The sequence below is a fragment of the Erpetoichthys calabaricus genome, chromosome 14 (genome assembly GCF_900747795.2).
Source record: "Erpetoichthys calabaricus chromosome 14, fErpCal1.3, whole genome shotgun sequence".
NCBI lineage: Eukaryota > Metazoa > Chordata > Cladistia > Polypteriformes > Polypteridae > Erpetoichthys > Erpetoichthys calabaricus.
Window position 1 is genome coordinate 42,296,206 of NC_041407.2, and position 22,297 is coordinate 42,318,502.

The 22,297-nt window shown below is 37.6% G+C and overlaps 1 protein-coding gene across 7 annotated transcripts in view; it reads right to left on the bottom strand.

The window, feature by feature from the left end:
- Positions 1-22,297, bottom strand: part of macf1a (microtubule actin crosslinking factor 1a) — a 976,441-nt gene that overhangs the window by 427,840 nt on the left and 526,304 nt on the right. For all 7 annotated transcript variants that reach the window (XM_051936317.1, XM_051936316.1, XM_051936315.1 and 4 more), the window contains one exon: positions 384-533. In XM_051936317.1, coding sequence (XP_051792277.1) covers positions 384-533 — 150 coding nt within the window. The remainder of the gene's footprint in view (positions 1-383; positions 534-22,297) is intronic.

Genomic DNA, 22,297 nt, shown 5'->3' on the forward strand with positions numbered 1-22,297 from the left:
GCTGTAAATCTCTTCCTTGTTTTCAGTTCACGTGATTACGTAGGAGGCGTAATACGTGATGATGCGATACATAACTCCGCCTCCTCCATTAGAGTATATGGACAAAAAACAGGTTCCAGTTATGACCATTACGTGTAGAATTTCGAAATGAAACCTGCCTAACTTTTGTAAGTAAGCTGTAAGGAATGAGCCTGACAAATTTCATCCTTCCACCTACACGGGAAGCTGGAGAATTAGTGATGAGTCAGTCAGTCAGTCAGTGAGTGAGTGAGTCAGTCAGTCAGTCAGTGAGGGCTTTGCCTTTTATTATTATAGATACACACCCTAAACAAAATAAAAACCATCCTAGGCAGCCAAAATAATGAGATTCAGCATAAACCTACCTGAATGCTGGCTTGTCTCAGGTGTAGATTGCTCAGGTCACTATCGATTTTAGCTTCTTGATACATGGCCATTGAGCTGGATGTTTTTTCTAGCCACATGCAAAGTTTGTCTAATTTTTGACTGTATACTTCCTGCTGCTCCTGAACCATCTACAAGCACACGCAGAAAACAAAATAAAACATATCAGTGGACTGCAAACATTGTGGGAAAATACAGCATTTCCTTATACTCTTTCTTTTTTATTTAAAGCACTTCAAAATCAAAGGTTATATATGTAAATACATTACATACAATCCATCTGCAATGGAGTCAGTAACAAAATGTTTATAAACCTGCATGTAAAATGAAGTTATGATATAGCACCTTAGGTTACTCATACAGAATTATCAGAAAGTTTGTACAAAAACTGCCATAAGACTTACTAGGTAACATAACTCTACTATGGCTTAGAAAAAAGCTGCTGCTTCACTAGATTGAAGGTGTCTGTATGACACAAATGTTTTTGACGCAATTCATTTAGTGCAACACCCAGGGGACAGATTTATAACACAAGGAGCAACTATACATCTTAGTTATTATGCAAATTCTCCAAAATCAGCTAGAGTTACAGAACTGCAGTTTCAACAGCTCAACTTGTTAGTACAGTTACCACCCAAAAACAGTGAATTGAAACTGAAATGAGACTACATAAGTCAGCCTTAAACTATAATCAAAGTATGGGTGGCTGAAAGCATTGGGGGGAAAAAGTTATTAGCCTTGGTGGACACATCCTAAACCACAAAAAAAAGCAAAGTCAAACAAGCTGCATACTTCAATCCTACACAATTAGTGCAAAGCAAGCAAACCTACATTAAAATCATCAAAGAGAATCCATCCTTGATATTTATTTTAAAACTAAAGACATGTAATAATCACATTAATATTCATGTTAATAAAATGCAGTTTCTGTTTCAACAAGGGTTCAAAATAGAGTTCAAATACACTAAATAATTGAGCATGACTTGTATCATATTCCAATGCCAAATGAAGGAATCTTTCTTCTTTTTCAGATAAGATGTAGCTCTGACAATCAAAGCTACAGCAACTAGAAACTTTTACTCAGGCTTGGATTGCATTTTGCATTCTGTTAGTTAAGTATTTACGTTTGCAGCAGTAAGCTATCTTCAAATTTATGCTGGAGAGAAGAGAGAAGCCAGTGACAGATGAAATCTGGAAAAAGCAAGGTAGACATATTAATAACACATAAAATAACAAATGTTTAGATAGACCAGACATTTAAAACATACCATTGTGCAGTATGCATCCACCAGTGGTGGTAACTGAGCATTGTGTAGAGATGCATTATTAGCCCTTGTAAATGCATAAGCTTTTCATATCTGATTCTGAGGAATCTCTTTCTTTGTAACTTCAAGAGCAAAATTCATCATGGCTTTTTCTCATCAAAGCAAAAAATCAGACTTGAACTCATGTACCACAGAAAGTGTCCACAAGCTGGTTTGGGTAGGGGAACATCAAGGCCTCAAACGGCTTCTGGAGTTCACATAAAGGCAAACATATCCTGAAATTTGCAGATGACCCTGTCATTGTGACTCTTCTACAAGATAAGGAGGCCAGCCACAGACCTATTGTTAATGAGTTTATTCAATGGAGTGACTATTCTTTTTAAAAGCTAAATATCTCAAAGACAAAGGATATACAGTAGTCGTAGATTTAAGGTGCTCTCCTCCTCTCACTATCTCAACATTAATTATAGGAAAAACTATGGACATAGTGGAGCACTATAAATGTCCTAGGGGCCATCATTGTTAACATGCTAAACTTCGATGTTTTTTCAGAATTTTTGATCTGAACAAATTTGTGAAAATGGCCAGACACTGATATTCGTTCTTAAAAAAGTCACTGTTTTAGAATGAACAAAAACATAAGGACACTTTTTTTCGTCTTTTATTGGATAAGTTGTAACATTCTTTTATATGCTGATTTGGAAACCTCGGCATTAAGAAAAGAAATTTTCTTAATAACAATGTAAAAAATTAGTAAATATTTTGGTTTGCAGCAGACCTGTTACTGAACTGTATTACAAACAGGTTAGAAAAGAATGCCAGCTCAATTCAATCAGACAATAGACATTCTCTTTTTCTTAAATTTTAGCTGTTGCCATCAAGCTTCAGATTTAGGTTCTCAAGGGTAAACAGCAACAGATTTAAGAATTCTTTTATTCTTGGAGGTATAAGCATTTTGAATGCTGTTACTTGCAAGGATACTGATGAATTCTGAATTATTATTTTCTATACTCTTAAAGGTAACTATTCTTTTTTGTTTTTAGTCTGTGTACCTATGACACTGATTGTCAGTTGTTGTGTCTTGATTTACTCTGTTGCATCTATGTAACAGCACCTTATATTTTGTACTTTCCTACTGTAAAGAAATTGCACTCTGGGATAAAAAAAAAAAATAATTCTACCTTACCTAACCAGGGCTGGAGTCTATTTCAGCATCATAAAACAATATGGTTTATTACTGTACAACGGTAGTAATAATAAATGAAAAAATTATCTAAGGGTACAATTCTGGCTCACTCATTTTATAGAGTAAATAAATGATAATGTTAATCTAGTGGACAGTATGTATTTTACTGTCAATCTTTAAATCAGGATACTTTGAATGTATTATTTGTTTGACATAGTTCATTCCTGAAGCATCTTATTCCAGTCCAGTGAGACTGGTGAGAGTGAGATCACTGTTTAGACACTGACATATACTGATGTCATCCTTGCAGGTGGAAGAGGAGAAAGTGCAGAGTATTTGTGTTACTATGGTGTAAGAGTTAACTAAAATAAAAATTTTGCTCCTGAAAAATTTGCTGTTGGATGCTGCTAAGGAGCCTTGCGAGAATGTTTAAAGCATTATTGCTACCTTTAGAAGGGTTTTTTCCATTTTTTTCCCAGCATATGAGCAAAAGTAGCTGAGTGAATTGAAAGCGTTTTGAATAAGTTACTTGAACTTGTTCTGTTCAGTTAAAACTAGTGTCAGCAACAAGAGGAGGCTGGAAATAAAGCAGAAGCTGAGCGCAGTGGAAACTAGCAAGTCTTAAGGAAATATGCAATAACTGGCATTGAAGTGATGAAACGTTAAAAGCAACAACCATTCCGTAGTGGGGGAGAAGTTAAGGCACAAAGAATAACTGGATATAGCACCATATAGCACTCGTAATGTTAAGCATTAATGCTGGTAGAAAGCAAGGTCACACGTATTCATAAGTAAGAAAGCATTTGTTTTAAGTACAGGTAGGTTGCTGAGTTGTAAGGGGTAAAGAGAGGGGCTCATAGATAGGCTTCTAGTAGGAAGTGTCATGTCAAAGCATCCACAGAAACATACAAAGTGAATAAGTAAATAACTAATGACCAATATTCAGTAAAGGAAACTTTTTATATTTCATTTTATTAAAATCAAAAAAACATTCCATACATACAAGTCAAGTTTAATAAAACTGGTTTGAAACAAATTGACCCCCACCCATGAGTAAATGAATCTTCTTAATATGAAGGAGTAGTGTATAAAATATTTTACTGGATAGAACAGTTCTAAGCAGGTAGGAAAACAGAGCAAACAAGAGGGTGACTGCAACCGTGCAAGGTTTCCTAATAAGAAGAAATTCAAAAGGTATAAGCAGAAAGCTCTAAAATAAGAAAGTAATAAGAAAAGCACAAGTTAGGATAATAGACAGGGAAAAGTAGACTTTAAAGAAATACAAAAAGCAGGGAGTTGAGAGGGAAAGAATTATAGGCACTTAAGAGGCCAGAATGAGTAAAATACCAGTTTTAGTTATTTGAACTATTAATTTTTTTGGTTTAATAATTTAAAATAAATTATTTAAAATAAATTTTAAAAAGGCAGCAGTAAGGAGACAAGGGTTTGTGTCTTGGCCCTTCTTTGAGTGTAGTTTGCATATTCTCCCCAATTCTGTAGTAATTTCTGCTCGGTGCTCTGGTTTCCACCCTCCAAGGATATGGAGGTTAGCTGAATTGGTCATGCTATCGCCATGTGATGGAATGGCAGCATGTTCCGGGTTTGTTCAAGCCCTGTGCCCTATGCTAACTGGGATGGGCTCCAGCATCCACCCATTTGCCTCTGGATTAAGCAGGTTGCAAAATTAAATGACAAATTAAAAAAAAAAAAAAAAAAAAAAGGCTGAGCAGTTTTAGTAATCCAAACCAAATTTTCAATGCAAGCCCTGTTGGATGTTGGAGTAATTGCTGGATGGGTTGGAGGAATCAGCCCTCCTTGAAGGGTACGTCTGCAGGGGATGCCAGCTGATGAAGCACCTTGAGTTCAGGGTTGCTGAACTAGAGTAGTAGTTGGCTGGCTTGCGTGGTAGTAGAGAATTGACAGATCTGGCCCTAGTACCCTTCAGAAAGAGATAGTGTGCACCCTTAAGGTGGTGTGGGACTAGACTCCAGACTTAACACAAACAAAGACGTGGGTCTTAGTCACAAGATGCACACTGTTCAGGGGCATCAACTCCATAACTGGAATTAAACTGTTTTCAGGTCCTTGCAGAGCTTGTTGGTGTCTCAAAAAACTCTTAGATGAAAGGCAGGCAAGTGAAGCCCCAACAGGCCACCTCAAAACCACTCCCCACAAAAAGAGTGGTTGTAATAGTGGGTGACTCAATAAATAGCGGCCCATAAGTGCATGTTTGCTCCAAAGACAGTGTGTCTTAAAAGGTACATTGCCTTCCCGGTGCACAGGTGTAAGACCTCCCTGGAACAGTGGATTAGACTAGATAAACTTTATTAATCCAATGGGGAAATTCAGATGCATACAGATTCAGAAACATAAAAAACAAGGATACAGACTCACCTGACAAATAACACAGCCAATCAATCAATCAATCAATCAATAAACAAAAAGTTAACAAGTATTGCTTAAATGTCTGCTACTGTGAATTGTTAAGTGAGCAGAAAATAAACTGATCACCAAAATGCAAAAAGTTAAAGATGACATTTCGTTTCAGCATTTTATGCAAGATTACTGTATTGCTTCGGTTTTGTGCAATTATACAGTGAAAAAAGGAAAGGAGCACCATGCAAATGTTTGGGACACCCCACAATATTTGAGGTCTCAGACCTTAATTATCTTGTTAGGGCTATGGCTTGTTCACATTCATCGTTATGAAAGCCTAGGTGAAGCAAATTGCCAAGCTGTATAAATTCTCTGACTCCTCAATCCTTGTCCCAACAATCAGCAGCCATGGGCTCCTGCAGCTGTCTAGCACTCTGAAAAATAAAATAATTGATGCTCACAAAGCAGGAGAAGGCTATCAGAAGATAGCAAAGCATTTCCAGGTAGCTGTTTCCTCAGCTTGTAATGTTATTAAGAAATGGAAGTTAACAGGAATGGCGGAAATCTTTCTGAAAGAACTGCTTGTTGGATTACTAGAAAGGCAAATAAAAAAAATCCCTGTCTGACTGCAAAAAACCTTCAGGAAGATTTAGCAGACTCTGGAGTGATGGTGCACTGTTCTGCTGTGCAGTGACACCTGAACAAATTTGACCTTCAAGGTAGACTCAGCAGAATAAAACCCTTCCTGCTTCCTAGCCACAAAATTCACCACCTGAAGTTTGCAAACGAACATCTAAACAAGTTTAATGCATTTTGGAAACAAATCCAGTGAACCGATGAAGTCAAAATAGAACTTTTTGACCACAGTGTGCAAAGGTATGTTTGGAGAAAAAAGGGTGGCGAATATCAGGAAAAGGACTCCTCTCCAACTATTTAGCATGGGAGTGGATCAATCATGCATTGGGCTTGTGTTGCAGCCAGTAGCACAGGGAACATTTCATTGGTAGAGGGAAGAATAGATTGAAATAAATACCAGCAAATTCTGGAAGCAAACATCACACCATCTGTAAAAACATTGAAGTTAAAAAGGGGACAGGTCCTACAACAAGCTAATGATCCGAAACACATCTCAAAATCTACAATGGAACATCTCGTGTAGCTCAAGCTAATGATTTTGTCATGACCCTCACAATTCCCCGACCTAAACATTATTGAAAATCTGTGGATAGATCTCAACAGAGCAGTGCATGTAAAATACCCTAAGAATCTTGCAGAATTAGAAGCCTTATGCAAGGATGAATGGGTGAAAACACTCCAAAGTAAGAACTGAAAGACTCTTAGCTGCCTACAAAAGAGTTTACAAGCTGTGATACTTGCCAAAGGAGGTGTTACTAAGTACTGACCATGCTGGGTGCCCAAACTTTTGTTTCAGGTCCTTTCAATTTTTTTGGTATTTTGTGCCAGTTAATGATGGAAATAAAAATATATCTTGCTTAAAATATTAAAGAAATGTGTCATGTTTAACTTTATGCCTTTTGGTGATCAGTTCATCTTCTGCTCACTTAACTATTAAGAGTAACAGACATTTTACGCATGGGTGTCCAAACATTTGTATGCCACTGTATGATATTACAGCAATAACAGAATCCTGACTAAATAACAAAGATGGAAATGAGTATAACAGAGGAGCACACATTTCTTTAGCAAGGATAGATATAACAGATAAGGAGGAGGGGTTGCTGATTATGTCAAATAGAATTTAAATGTATTTCTTCTTCAGTTGGATGGACATCTGGAATCATTTGAAAAGTATTAGGGAATGAGGCCTAATTTTAGGAGTGTGCTATAGACCCCCTAATGCAGACAGTAATTTCAATGCACATTTTTTTGTAACATTAACAAGGCAAGTGTGCAAGGAAATATTATAGTCATGGGAAACTACCCAAATATTAACTGGGCTAAATTTGTAAACAGCTGAGTACAAGAGCAAGAGTTTTTAGACTTAATCAGTGAGTGTTTGTAAAACAATGTTAAAGCAAGAATATGGGGGAGAAGCCTGTCTAGGTTTAGGATTTTGCAATAACCAGGATATAATTCAGGATGTAGAAGGGATTGAACTGCTAGGGTCAAGTGATCATAATATAATACAATTTTCAGTATTTTAGAAGAGTTAAAATTCAAAGACCAAAACTGTTAGGTTTAACAGTGCTAGGGCAAATTTTGAGCAGATATGACAAAGTCTAGGGGCGATGGATAAGTTTTAAAGTGTTGAGATAGTCTAGGAGCAGTGAAACAGGCTTAAAGACATTACACATAATGCAGAACAGGTACATTCCAAAATTTGGAAATAGTAGGAAATTTAAATTTAAAAAAAATCCACAGTGGGCCAGTAAGGAGGGGTGCTAAAAGATAGTTAGAGAGGAATATTGAATATAAGGAAAAAGATTAGCCAGACAGACTCTTCCTGTAACAGTCAAGGAGGAGGTGAAGTGTATCAGGAATACTAAAGGGGATTAAAAATATACAGACAGTGAAATAGTAGATACTGTAAACTTTCATTTTTCTTAAGTGCTCACATGTGAGAAAGTAGATAACCTCCCAGTGGTAACTGCGACTACTAAGGAGGTATGGAGTTGGAAATTGTAGAATAAATACGGCTTAGATTAAATAGGCTGAAATCAAACAAATTATGAGGACCAGATAATATTTATCTTCAAGTGCTTAAGGAAGTTATTGAGTACATATATAAACCCTTGACACATATTTTAGGAAGTCGATGCGCACTGGAGAAATTCCATAAGAATGGAAAATGGCAAGTATTATCCCGTTACATAAAAGGGGTAACTGGGCAGGTCAAAGGAACTATAGGCCAGTAAGCATAACGTGCATTACAGGTACATTAATGGAAGGAATTTTTAGGGAAAAGACTGAGTAACACATCGCAAAAACAGGAATTTTGCAGAACAGTCAGCATGGGTTTAGACAAGGGAGGTCATGCTAGAATTTTATGACAACACAACAAAAGGATATGATCAAGGTGGTGCATGCAATATTTTTTATCTTGACCTTCAGAAAACACTTGACAAGGTGCCACAAGAGAGGTTGGGCATCAAACTAAAAAAAGTGGGTGTTCAAAGTGTAGTGTGTAGATGAAAATAAAATTGGTTAAAATACAGGAAGAAGAAGGTTATGATGCAAGAAACCTTACCCGAAATTGGTTGATGTTAAGAGTGGTGTCCCTCAGGGGTCAGTGCTAGGACCACTAGTATATCTTTTGAAAAGGTAGTAATGGACTCATCACTTTGTATATCCAGGTGGTGTACATACACCATTAAGAAGGCTAATAGGATATTAACAGTACATGGAACTATTTGTAGAGTACAAGTCAAGGGAGAATATCCTTATGATATATAACACACTAGTTAGGCATTTGTTGTATACTTAATCAGTTTACACAATGGATGATCTGAAAATCGAAAGTACACCTTTTGAGAATGATTTAGGTAGTCGTAATGGAGTTATCACTATCAACTTTCAGACAGTGTTGAGAAGCCATTAACAAAACTAACGGAATGTTGTACTCTACACATCATCCTACTACATATAACACAAGTTCAAGGAGGCATTACTCAAGCTTTATAACATTCTAATTAGACCTAACCTGGAGTACTGTGTACAGTTTTAGTCTTCAGGATACACAAAAGACATAGAAGCGATATATAATGCCCACAGATGACTGACTAGGTATATTCCAGGACTGCAAGGCTTGACTTCGAGGATAGATTTAACACTAGAATTACCAGAGTCTACGAAAAAACTCGTAGATCCGGCCCACCTTCAAACCGTTCTCAGCTCTCTTTTGTCTTCTAAATGTGCCGATTAACACGAGCAGCTAGCAGCCGGCTATTCCATCCCCCACCGCCGCAGAACGTTCACTAAGTTTTCCCAGTTCATGCCTTGTTTGATTATCTGGGAGCGACTGCACTGCTGGAGTTTTAGAGTGGAAATAATAGGTCGCTATTTGGAACACACACAGTTCATGTGTGTTCCGTTTCTACAGTAATCTGTGTAAACACATTTTTAAAACAGAAACGTTTTTCATATTTTACTAGTAAATGACAAAATGTAGGCATAAACTATATAATGTATGAAGCCTGAAGTCCAAAGATCAAGTAAACACTTTCACAAAAGGTTCAAAGACAAAACAACATCTTCCGTGGCGTAGCGGTAAGATTTGCTGACTTGTAATCAAGCGTCCCCGGTTCGATCCCCACTCACTCCTATATTTGCCGTTTTCAGTAGTGAGCTCCTCTTTTTGTTAATATTATACAGTACACACATACATTTGGTTTGCATCTGTAACACACGGTGTGCATTTATAGAACTTGTAAAAGTTACCTTTTTTTTTTTTTTTACTTTTATTCTCTCTAAATCACGACCACGATACATACTACCGCCCTCCCCCTAACCCAGGGATCTGATGCTGTTATTTTTTATTTGAAACGGAATAACTGGAGATGTGAGTGGTTTTTTGAAACAATGGAACTGGACATTCTCTTATCTGGAGGATATAAAAGTTGACACACAAACGCTGGCGAATCTGCCTTCTTTGTATCTCACCGTCACTTGATTTTTTTTTTTATTCAGTTTTATTGAGTGTTCCTGCTCATGCTGAATTAGTGTGCACTTTATGGTGTATGATGTCAAAAAAACAAAAACACAGACGTAGTTATATATGATATTTGGAATTACAGTAATCCCTCCTCCATCGCAGGGGTTGCGTTCCAGAGCCACCCGCGAAATAAGAAAATTCGCGAAGTAGAAACCATATGTTTATATGGTTATTTTTATATTGTCATGCTTGGGTCACAGATTTGCGCAGAAACACAGGAGGTTGTAGAGAGACAGGAACGTTATTCAAACACTGCAAACAAACATTTGCCTCTTTTTCAAAAGTTTAAACTGTGCTCCATGACAAGACAGAGATGACAGTTCTGTCTCACAATTAAAAGAATGCAAACATATCTTCCTCTTCAAAGGAAACAGAGAGTAAAGCAAACAAATCAATAGGGCTGTTTGGCTCTTATGCGAAGCACCGCCGGTACAAAGCTGTTGAAGGCGGCAGCTCACACCCCCTCCGTCAGGAGCAGAGAGAGAGAGAGAGAAACAAAGTCAAAAATCAATACGTGCCCTTTGAGCTTTTAAGTATGCGAAGGTAGCAATGTGAAGATAATCTTTCAGCATTTTTAGACGAGCGTCCGTATCGTCTAGGTGTGCGAACAGTCCCCCTGCTCACACCCCCTACGTCAGGATCACAGATAGTCAGCGCAAGAGAGAGAAAGAAAAGTAAGTTGGGTAGCTTCTCAGCCATCTGCCAATAGCGTCCCTTGTATGAAATCAACTGGGCAAACCAACTGAGGAAGCATGTACCAGAAATTAAAAGACCCATTGTCCGCAGAAATCCGCGAACCAGCAAAAAATCCGCAATATATATTTAAATATGCTTACATATAAAATCCGCGATAGAGTGAAGCCGCGAAAGGCGAAGCGCGATATAGCGAGGGATCACTGTATTCGTTTTATGACCTGTATAGTACATTTCGGAAAACTTTGTGGCACGGATGCAACATTATTCATATTATTCATATTCATTCGCATAACATCTTGCGGTTTGTAATCAGTGACTGCGTGTTTTTTTTCCCGATCTTGCCAGTCCCCACATGTTGCTGTATGTGGTTTCTTTTGTACTCCAGGACATGCAGGGGACAGAATAGTACAGAGCAGTAACTTCAGCGCTATATGCAGTCATCAGATTCAAATGTTAACAGTTCACACACACGCAAGGATAGTCTTTCCTACATTTACAACGTGTGTACCTGTTACAATGTACACGCTTCTCTCTATGCTGTGGTTCCTATGTGAAAACGTCATCGCACTAATGCAATGTTATTTGAAAATGAACAGCGTCAGATTGGGTGTGGATTTATGTTGGCGCTATTACTGAAAGAAAAAAAAGATGAACATGTGCGTTGATACTGCAGCACTGAATAAGCTCACGCGCTCTAACATCAAACCCCACCTCCCCCTGATCTGACTCTAAGTAACAGCGCAAGTACAGACGCAAACCAAGTGTGATCAAGAGTCACCGGTTTGATCCCCACTCACTCCTATATTTGCCGTTTTCAGTAGTAAGCTGCTCTTTTTGTTAATATTATACAGTACACACATGCACTTGGTTTGGCATCTGGCACTATCACTGCTTCCACTAAAGACTATAAAATACTTCACCTCTTTTGTGATAAAATTATCAGGGCTGCGGAGTTGGAGTAGAGTCGTCTGAGACAATTTTAGGTACCTGGAGTCGGAGTCAGCAAAAATGTACCAACTCCGACTCCTAATAAATTTAAATTGTAGTGGGAAAAAAAAATACAGCAAGTTCAAATGTCCCATTTCACAAACAATAGTCATAATTAAGTAATTCTCTGATGTAAGAATAAAGCCCAGTGCATAGCTGTGTTACTACTAGTGTGAAGTTCAGCTGAGCTATATTATACAACCAGACATTCACATATTGTAATCTGGATTACGGTACATTACAAAAAGTGTTTTCATTTTATTTCAGATATAATGTGTTTAACAAGTTCTTTTGAGTGTAAACAAGTGTAAGGAAGTAGGTGTAGGTGTGTGCTATGGCCTGATGTGTGTTCAGGGGTTCTGTCTGCACTCTCCACATATGCTCCCACCCAGGGCTGAACTTTAGCCTAACTTTGCACACCACATATTCTAGAAGATTTTGAAATTATAAGGGAACAGATTCTATGTATTGTGACAGATAATGCTTCTAATATATTAAGCACAATTGAGAAAATGAATAAAGTATATGAAGAAAGTGACAAACAGGTATTACAGGAAGACAGTTCTGCAAGTATTGGAGAAAGTGAAACCAAAGAGAATAGTGAAATTTTGGATAACATTACTGAAGAAGTATCTAAGCTTACTACTATTCAACATGCATTGTGCTGTTCATACTCTGCAACTTGCAATAAGAGATAGACTGAAAGATCATCATGCAGCTACTCTAATTGTCAAATTGAGGCAAGTAACTGTTGCAGCCTGGGCTCCTAAAAGAGATGCCATTTTGAAAAGACTTGCAGGAAAAGCAGCCATTTTGGATCAATCAACACGCTGGGGAAGCACTTATTTGATGGTAAAGTGTTTGCTTGAACTAAAAGACTTTCTTGAAGAACTGGACAATGAAAATGTTTTATTAACTGAAAGTCAGTGGGCACAAGAAAAAGAACTGGAAAGTCTACTTTCTTACCCCTTTACTGTCACCAAGAGGCTGCAATATGAAGATTTAACATCTGGTAAATTTTTCTTGGAATGGAAGAGCTTGATATATTGCCGGAACAAAAGTGGAGGGTTAATAGCTGATGGCATCATATCTTCAATGAAGAAACGAGAGAGAGTCTCTTACTGGATAATCAAATCTTGTTAGCTGCTATTTATGTTGATCCAATGAGCCAAATTTTGTTGAGCAGTGACCAGATTGCTAATGGCAAAAAGGCACTCTATGATGTAGCAGTTCACATGAAGGGATTACTACTACCTGAAACACCACGACTGGATGAAGCTATAAGCACTGGTAACTCAGGATCATCCTCTTCAAATGAAAAATTATACTTTGATTCCTACTTGGACAAAATGGAAGTTTCAAAAGCAAAGCAACATCGCTTATGCCTGAAAGATAAACAACCATTAAATGTCCAAATAAAGAGATTCCAGCAGGAGTTTTTTTAAAGAATTAAAAGTAGTTGAAAAGTATGATCACTCATCAAAACTGACTGTAGAAGAAGCTATCCTTGTTGATCCAGAGATTATTAGTGATGTGGCTAGAACTGTAACAGCAATGCCACCCACCCAAGTTAGTGCTGAAAGACTATTTTCAGCTCTAAAAATAATCAAGTCAGATTTAAGAGGTTATATGAAAGAGGATCTGGCAGAAGCAATTCTGTTTCTTAGAACATTGTATTGAGTTAATTTTGAATTGCATTTAACAGCTATTCTACTCTATAACTGTATTCCAAGTTTAATATATAAACTGTTTTTTGTTCATGTAGTTAAGCTTAGTTTTTGTTTTAAAACTACTGAAGAATGTGGTTTATATTTTTTGAACTGGTAAAGTTCATGTTCCTGATTTTTATGCATGCAACTACTTTTTAGCCACTTGATAAAAACAAAAAATAAAACATTATTGTTTTCATTTTTTTGTTTGTTGTTTTTTTAACTGGCCAATATGATGGTCAGCTTCCTAGCCAGTAGTTATGTGGTTAAATGACGTGTATGTTGCCTTCCTTCAATCAACATGGAAAATACATTAGCATATTAAATACAGAGGAGTCGGAGTCGGGGAGTCAAAAGTACTGGAAACTAAGAAGTCGGAGAATTTATCTACTGACTCCACAACCCTGAAAATTATAAACTGAAATAATTAAACTAATACAAGTTCATCCTACTTTCATATCTTTCCACTCCCTTCCCAAATTTTCACCAGATACATCTACATTCTTTAATGACATGCACTGTTCGATGAGTCCTACAATTTATGCACTGGATCCCATCCCCACCCCACTTTCCAAATTAGACCACATCATAATCCCAACTGTTACAACAATAATAAAGACCTACCTTGACACTGCCTCTGTTCTAGCTATTTTGAAAATTGATTCTGTAAACCCAATGTTAAAAAAGTCTGGTGTTGATGTTGACAGTCTGAGCAATTTTCGGTCTAGTTCTCATGTATGTTTTCTGTCCAATGTTCTTTAGCGCAGTTATCTTTGACTCTAGCATGTCATTTAAAGCGCATATTACAAAGTTGTCCAAAACATGTTTCTTCCATCTTAAAAATGTTAGGAAATTAAGGCGCTTTTTAAATAAACAGGATTCTGAGAAAATAATTCATGCATTTATCTCTAGTAGGATTGACTACTGCAATGCGGTGTTCACTGGATGTTCAAACTGTTCTTTATACAGCCTCCAGTTAATCCAAAATGCGGCTGCAAGAATTATTACAAGAACAAGAAAATACGAACACATACAGTGGGTACGGAAAGTATTCAGACCCCCTTCAATTTTTCACTCTTTGTCATATTGCAGCCATTTGCTAAAATCATTTAAATTAATTTTTTCCCTCATTAATGTACACACAGCACCCCATATTGACAGAGAAAAAAAAGAATTTTTGAAATTGTTGCAGATTTATTAAAAAAAGAAAAACTGAAATATCACATGGTCCTAAGTATTCAGACCCTTTGCTCAGTATTTAGTAGAAGCACCCTTTTGAGCTAATACAGCCATGATTCTTCTTGGGAAAGATGCAACAAGTTTTTCACACCTGGATTTGGGGATCCTCTTCCATTCCTCCTTGAAGATCCTCTCCAGTTCTGTCAGGTTGGATGGTAAACGTTGGTGGACAGCCATTTTTAGGTCTCTCCAGAGATGCTCAATTGGGTTTAAGTCAGGGCTCTGGCTGGGCCATTCAAGAACAGTCACAGAGTTGTTGTGAAGCCACTCCTTCGTTATTTTAGCTGTGTGCTTAGGGTCATTGTCTTGTTGGAAGGTAAACCTTCGGCCCAGTCTGAGGTCCTTAGCACTCTGGAGAAGGTTTTTGTCCAGGATATCCCTGTACTTGGCCGCATTCATCTTTCCCTCGATTGCAACTAGTCGTCCTGTCCCTGCAGCTGAAAAACACCCCCACAGCATGATGCTGCCACCGCCATGCTTCACTGTGGGGACTGTATTGGACAAGTGATGAGCAGTGCCTGGTTGTCTCCACACATACCGCTTAGAATTAAGGCCAACTCCCGCATGGAGTTTGCTAAAAGACACCTGAAGGACTCTGAGATGGTGAGAAATAAGATTCTCTGGTCTGATGAGACCAAGATAGAACTTTTTGGCCTTAATTCTAAGCGGTATGTGTGGAGACAACCAGGTACTGCTCATCACTTGTCCAATACATGCGGCCAAGTACAGGGATAAACTATTTAATGTGTGAAGCCTGAAGTCCAAAGATCAAATAAACACTTTCACAAAAGGTTCAAGGATGTTACAATAGTTTCAGTGGTGCAGCGGTTCAATCCTCACTGCCTCCTATATTTACCGTTTTGAGTATTGAGCTGCTCTTATTGTTAATATTATACAATAAACACATACATTTGATTTGCATCTGTAACAGCTGCTGTAAATTTATAGTACTTGTAAAAGTTAGCTTTTTTTTCCACTTTTATTCTCTCAGTCACGATCACGACCACTCACCCAGGTATTTCCGTAACGAAAAGCCTAGCTCTAAGTTTAGAAATTGAAACTAAAGTGAGACAGTGTACGACTCTTAGTATATGTCATTTACCAATTACATTCTGGGGACTGGCCACAATCGCCTGAGTCAAAGGCTGCATGTGAATATTATTGGGCCTTTTATGGGAGAATGTTTTTTGTGACAGTGGATACACATTCAAAATTGACAAGTGTGCAAATAATATCTTCCACATCACAATCAACCACTGATCATCTTCACCAGACATTTGCCATACATGGCCTGTTGGATATTGACAAATGCCCTGCATTCAAAAGCAAAGATTTCCATACAGGAAAGATGCAAGAAGGAATGGATTTCAACAAATAACAGCTTCTCCAAACCATCCACAATCCATAGGGTTGGCAGGAAGTGCAGTGCAGAATGTCAAGGAACAACTTAAAAAATTAAGGCAAAACTGGTATTGATTTTGTTCAAATATAGATGCAACAACTGGTGTGTCACCATCAGAATTACAGATGCACACGGGGTGAAGGAACAGGTTTACAGAGCCCTAAGTGCAAATGAATGTGCTAATGATGCGCACGCTATAAACAGTTCAGTTACGGTTATTTGGTGTTGGCCTACAACTTTGGCAATGGAAAGCAATGGGTATGGGGTTCAGTGGTGGAAAAAACTGTCACAATTTCGTTTAGGTAATGTAGTGGTCATTCGCAGGCACCAAGATAATTTATGTTCTGATTTCGTACATTAGAAAATAACAGTACAGCCAATTTTAAAGACTCCAGAAGTTTTCATTATTACCTGTTGGTGCAGAGAGTAGGGATCAGGATTTAGTTTTACTGAATGATAATAATGATGAGTGGCACTGATTGAGATGGGTTGATCACATTCCAACTGTGTCAAAAGGCAACCAGATTGCCTGAATTTGAAAATGACTTCTGTTCTGATGCACATGTATGTAAAATTGAAAAAAAAAACAGTCCCGCTATGAAGTAAATGTTTACTTGGAGGGGAGGAATATTACACATTACTTTTGTTGCAGTTTGCATGGGTCCATTAATTAATGGTACATTTAAAAGTAAGGAATTAAAGCACAATTCCTGAGGTGGTCATTGCCATGTGACTCTAGATAAATGGGGGGGGGGGGGGGGTTGGCCAGTTTTAGTTGACTGTAGGGTTTCTGGGGGGCAGACGTTGTTAAAAATTCATCCACAAAGAGTTTTGCTGGATGAGTATGTGACTGTGCTTTATGGCCTGATTTATCAGATGTGTTTTTCTGCATGTGTTTTCCTGTGATTTTGCATTACAAATACAGTTCTCTACTTTAAAAAATCAAAAAACATGTAATTTCCTGTCATGTGCAAATATATTGACAATCTGTGTCATGTGTGTTGTGTTGTAATGGTAGTAAGATGCTTTTTTAGTTAATTATGATGGTAGGGTGTCTGGAGTGTGCATACTGCTGACCCCTATCTGTGGGGAAAACGGAAAGGCAGTTGCTAGAGAACAGTAAAGGACAGGCTTACTACTGTCTGTTTTCCTTGAGAGAAAAAAAACACACTAACATGCATAATAGTCAGTCTTCATGTCTCATTGAGTAGAAAATAGGCAGCATGTCACATTTTTTAGAAATGCACTGTACTCATTTGCAGTGATGTGAATGGGGAACTTAAAATAGAACTAATTTCACTGACGTGCTTGCCTGCATTACACAGCTGCTGAACACTTTAAGGAAATTTCACAGGTGTGAATGGACCCTAAAGAGATCATGGAACTGGTTACTTGGTTAAATAAAGAAGAGATTAAGGGACGAAGATAATTATTTTCTACCGTGATTTTATTTAAGTATAGATAATATATTCACAGGTATTGTAATCTGTTTCATATTGTACAAACAAACCCAGCACCCATAAATTGACCAGATTTTCCTTTATATAATCCTCCAGATATGTTTACATACCAAAATACAGAGGAAAGAACATCAATGTGCTACTTGTGTTGTCTCCACCATAAGTAGAGTTATCCAATGGTGTGGATGAGATGAGAAGTATGCACATCTCCCAGTGATGGCAGAGGGAATTTTCGCTCATGAAAAAGCCTCTTTGGCTACATAGATGCAGCCATACATGAAATAAAACACTCAGCTTATTAGAGGGCCAAATTAGACCTCAATGTGCAGAAGTCTAAGAATGGATGGACAAGCTGGGCATCCCTGGAAGTTTTAATTTGTAACCAGACTGGGATATATAGGTTTTATGTTGATTATCTGGGTGTAAATGCGAAGACCAACAATGATGTATATACTAAGCCACTTGTGCATGATAGTATAGAAACTTTGGACTCTGCAACAATCTTTAGTTCCAGATATTGCAAAGTATGTGTGGCAGCAGGTAGTGCTGAGAAGATGGCAGTCAGGTCCACACAGAACCATCCATGGGCTACTGCAGTTCAATTAAGTTTTTCAGAATGAAGAACACTAAAGTTTCTTTTCAGTGGCTGACAGTACAGGTTCTTTGGGGTTTATGGGACTTTTAGTTATGGCAAAATTTTGCTACACTTTTTCTGATGACATCAACTTTGCAGCAACATTTCCAAGGACTCAGTACCGTATTTCAATAGCTCAATCAGACTTATTTAAAGTTTCAAAATTACAATGTCATTTATTACAATACTAGCACTTTCATCTAGTCTCAGCTGAAGGTGTGAAGGCTGATATTTCAAAAATGTTTTTTGTGGGGTTTTTTTTCAGCGGCATGGACTGGGAGACTGAATAGAGCTGAGGGAAAGCTGAATGGAGTAAAGTACATAGATTTCCTCAATGAAAACCTTCTCCAGGGTGCTCTGAATATAAGACTGGGTCAAAGGTTCACCTTCCAACAGGACAATGGTCTTAAGCACAAAGCAAAGATAACAGTTTAGGGACAACTTCAAGAATGTCCCCGAGTTGCCATGCAAAAGCCTGGAATTGAACCCAATAGAACACCTCTGGAACTACCTGAAAATAAATGTCTCCATCCAACCTGATAGAAAATCTCCAAATCCAGATGTGCCAAGCTTGTGGCATCATACCCAATAAGACTCCAGGCTTTAAACACTGTCAAAGGTGCTTTAACTAAGTAATGAATGAAGTGTGAATATCTGTGCTGATGTGACATTTCAGTTATTTATTTTAAATAAATTTGAAAAATATTCCAAAATCCTATTTTCACTTTGTCATTCAGGGGTTTTGAGTGAAATTAAATTATTTTTGCACAAGACTGCAATATAGCAAAATGTGAAAAAAGTGAATAAGTCGGAATATTTTCTAAATCCATTGTGTGTGTGCATATATATGTGTGTATATACAGTATATATATACAGTATATATAAGCACAATAAACAAAAAATCACAACACCTGGCCAAATCTTATCTAATAGCACACAACTCCCCTGTGACACCAAGGAACAGCTGCAAGTTTGTCTGGCATAGACGCAAATAGTTTATGGATGTAGGCAACATCAATCTTCTAAAGATGATGCACAAGAAAGTACGCAAACAATTTGTTGAAGACAAGCAGACTAAGAACATGGATTACAGGAACCATGTCCTATGGTCTGATGAGACCAAGATAAACTTATTTGGTTCAGATGGTGTCAAATGTGTGTGGCGGCAACCAGGTGAGGAGTACAAGGACAAGTGTGTCTTGCCTACAGTCAAGCATGGTGGTGGGAGTGTCATGGTTTGGGGCTGCATGAGGGCTGCCAGCATTGGGGAGCTACAGTTCATTGAGGGAACCATGAATGCCAACATGTACTGTGACATACTGAAGCAGAGCATGATCCCCTCCCTTCGGAAACAGGGCCACAGGGCAGTATTCTAACATGATAAAGACCTCAAACACACCTCCAAGACGACCATTGCCTTACTAAAGAAACGGAGGTTAAAGGTGCTGTACTGGCCAAGCATGTCTCCAGACCTAAACCCTATTGAGCATCTGTGGGGCATCCTCAAATGGAAGATGGAGGAGCACAAGGTCTCTAACATCCACCAGCTCCGTGATATCGTCATGGAGAAGTGGAAGAGGATTCTAGTAGCAACCTGTGAAGCTCTAGTGAACTCCATGCCCAATAGAGTTAAGGCAGTGCTGAAAAATAATGGTGGCCACACAAAATATTGACACTTTGAGCACAATTTGGACATTTTTCACTTAGGGGTGTATTCACTTTTGTTGTCAGCGGTTTTGACATTAATGGCTGTGTGTTGAGTTATTTTGAGGGTACAGCAAATTTACACTGTTATACAAGCTGTACAATGACTACTTTACATTGTATCAAAGTGTCGTATCTTCAGTGCTGTCCCATGAAAAGATATAATAAAATATTTACAAAAATGTGAGGGGTGTACTCACTTTTGTGAGATACTGTAAATCTGGGGATTTTCCATACCAGCTGAGATGGGAAAATGCTTCAGAATTTTCTTTATGCATATCCCATACAGTTCCAAACCCTATGCATGTGACAAATGTCATCTTGGAAGGCAAGCATAGCCATTCTGTGTTCACTCTGGAAATGAAGCACAAAAGGTAACATATGGCCTCCTCATCACTCTACAAATGCCTCAAAACAATACAGCTATTTGTAGAATGGTATCCATACTGGGGTGTCCTCTGTTGGCATCTGAAGTATGTATAATCTCTTAATATGGGCAGTGACTAAAGTTTGGAATCACCCAGAAATTTTCATGTTTCTGATAGAAATAAGTTTTTTTTTTTTTTTTATCAAAGTAGAATTAAACTAATTTATAATATAGCCAAAACATTACTAATGTTTCAAACAGCAATTACTATTTGAAACAGTATGTATATTAATCACATATGACTGCAAAACCCAAATTTCAGCAGCCATTATTCCAGTATACAAATGATAAACTCTTATCTCATCTGCAATTTGTCATGTTTAAATACTAATTGGTTATCAAAGAAACTTTCATAGTCATGTTAGCACTTCTGAAAACTCTTATTCTGTTAAATTAAGCAATTATATTGTCATTCCTTGGGTTGCAAGGTCTTACATTTCTAAAGTTCAATTCTGGGTTCAAGAATTGCCAAAATGGGTAAAATGGATCTAACCAGGATAGAAATATAGGCGGAAGGCCCAGATTCACAGCTGTAATATGAGATGAAAATACCTAACTGGTCCTTTGAAGGGTGATTCCTAAAATAGTACATGACAAAATACCAGGGTCATCTGCAACATGATAACATAAAGCTGCCAATTAACCTACTGGCAGACCTCTGGAACGAACATACAAAGTCCACAGAAACAATGTCTGAGCCTGGGGATTACAAACGAGGACTGTGTAACAGGAACTGTAAACACTATGCAACTGTTCTGTCCACATTAGGGGAATGTGAACACAAAAGATATGTATAGTTACTTTAAAACATTACAAGGTTCATAACTCAAAGGATCAATTTGTAAAAAATGAGTGCAAATAAGTAAATTGGCAGGAGAAATGGCTCTTATTTCACAGATCTATTACTAAATGTTTTTTTGTTTACTTATGTCTGTGATAAGAAGTCCATTGAAAGAAAATTGATAAAATCCTGATTACCTGCATGAGCATATTGGAAGACACACTCTGCATACAAAGTGGGGAATATTTGTGAGCATTGTGATCAGTACAACTGCCTCATGGCTATGGAACCCTTTATCATTCAAAACTATTGTACAAATGAAGTCTGCATGCTACTTAAGTAGCAGTTTTTTCCTCTCCAAAGTGCTTTAAATTATTCTCATGTGACATGTATGTTAGTTTAGCTAATAAACCTAAAAAGACCTCAGACACAGAGGGCCTTGTTGCTGATGCCTGAGATTGCTAGTGGCTGCCATGACAGATTTTGAGAATGTTCTACAAATGATGTAGATGGTGAAGGACAACTCGGCTATTAATTACTACATTGCAAAATCAATGTTTAATTTGAACAAAACATGCATTTACTCTGCAAGTTCAGCTTAAATGAACACTGGGGTCCATGCCAAGGTTATTATAGTTAACGAAAACTAAAATCAAAACTGAAACTATTATTAAAAAAATATTTTCGTAAACTAAAATAACATAATTAACAAAACCGAAATAAAAAACTAAAACTAAACAAAACTATTAAAGTAGCTGGAAAAACTAACTGAAATAAAATAATAATTTACTGAAATATTTTTAGTTTTCGTTTTTGAATGAATATTCTTGCCGTTAGTCTTTAACCCTTGTAAGTTTTAACTCTAAAACAGAAAGTCATCCACCACAAGCCATCCATACGTATTCATCCTGTGAACCGGCGACTGGTGACAGAGGGTGGCTGTTCACACAGCATTTGCGGTGACAGAGCAAGCTGAGTGCGGGTGCGTAAAGCGTGAGAAATAGAAAGCGATTTGTGTGCCGCCTTACTTTGCCCTTGTTGTATATCAAGATGTAATTCAAACGGCTGAAATCAGAATGTGCTGGTCAACAAAAATTTTACCGTATGGACAGAAAAATCACGAGTGAGTAACATTTCAGTTTATTTCTCTGGTGACTGTTTTTGTTGACAGCAATTCACCTGCCACTTCGCACAGGAGAAATCGCTTTTACTTTCTCATATACGAAGTATAGAGAAAGTATAGTAATCATGAAAAAATCGACCTTGATATTTTGATGAATCTTGACGTTATAGACCTTCCAAAGGCTAAAAAATACTGTTTTTTGGAGTTGTGTGGTATGTGTGCGCATGTGTGTGT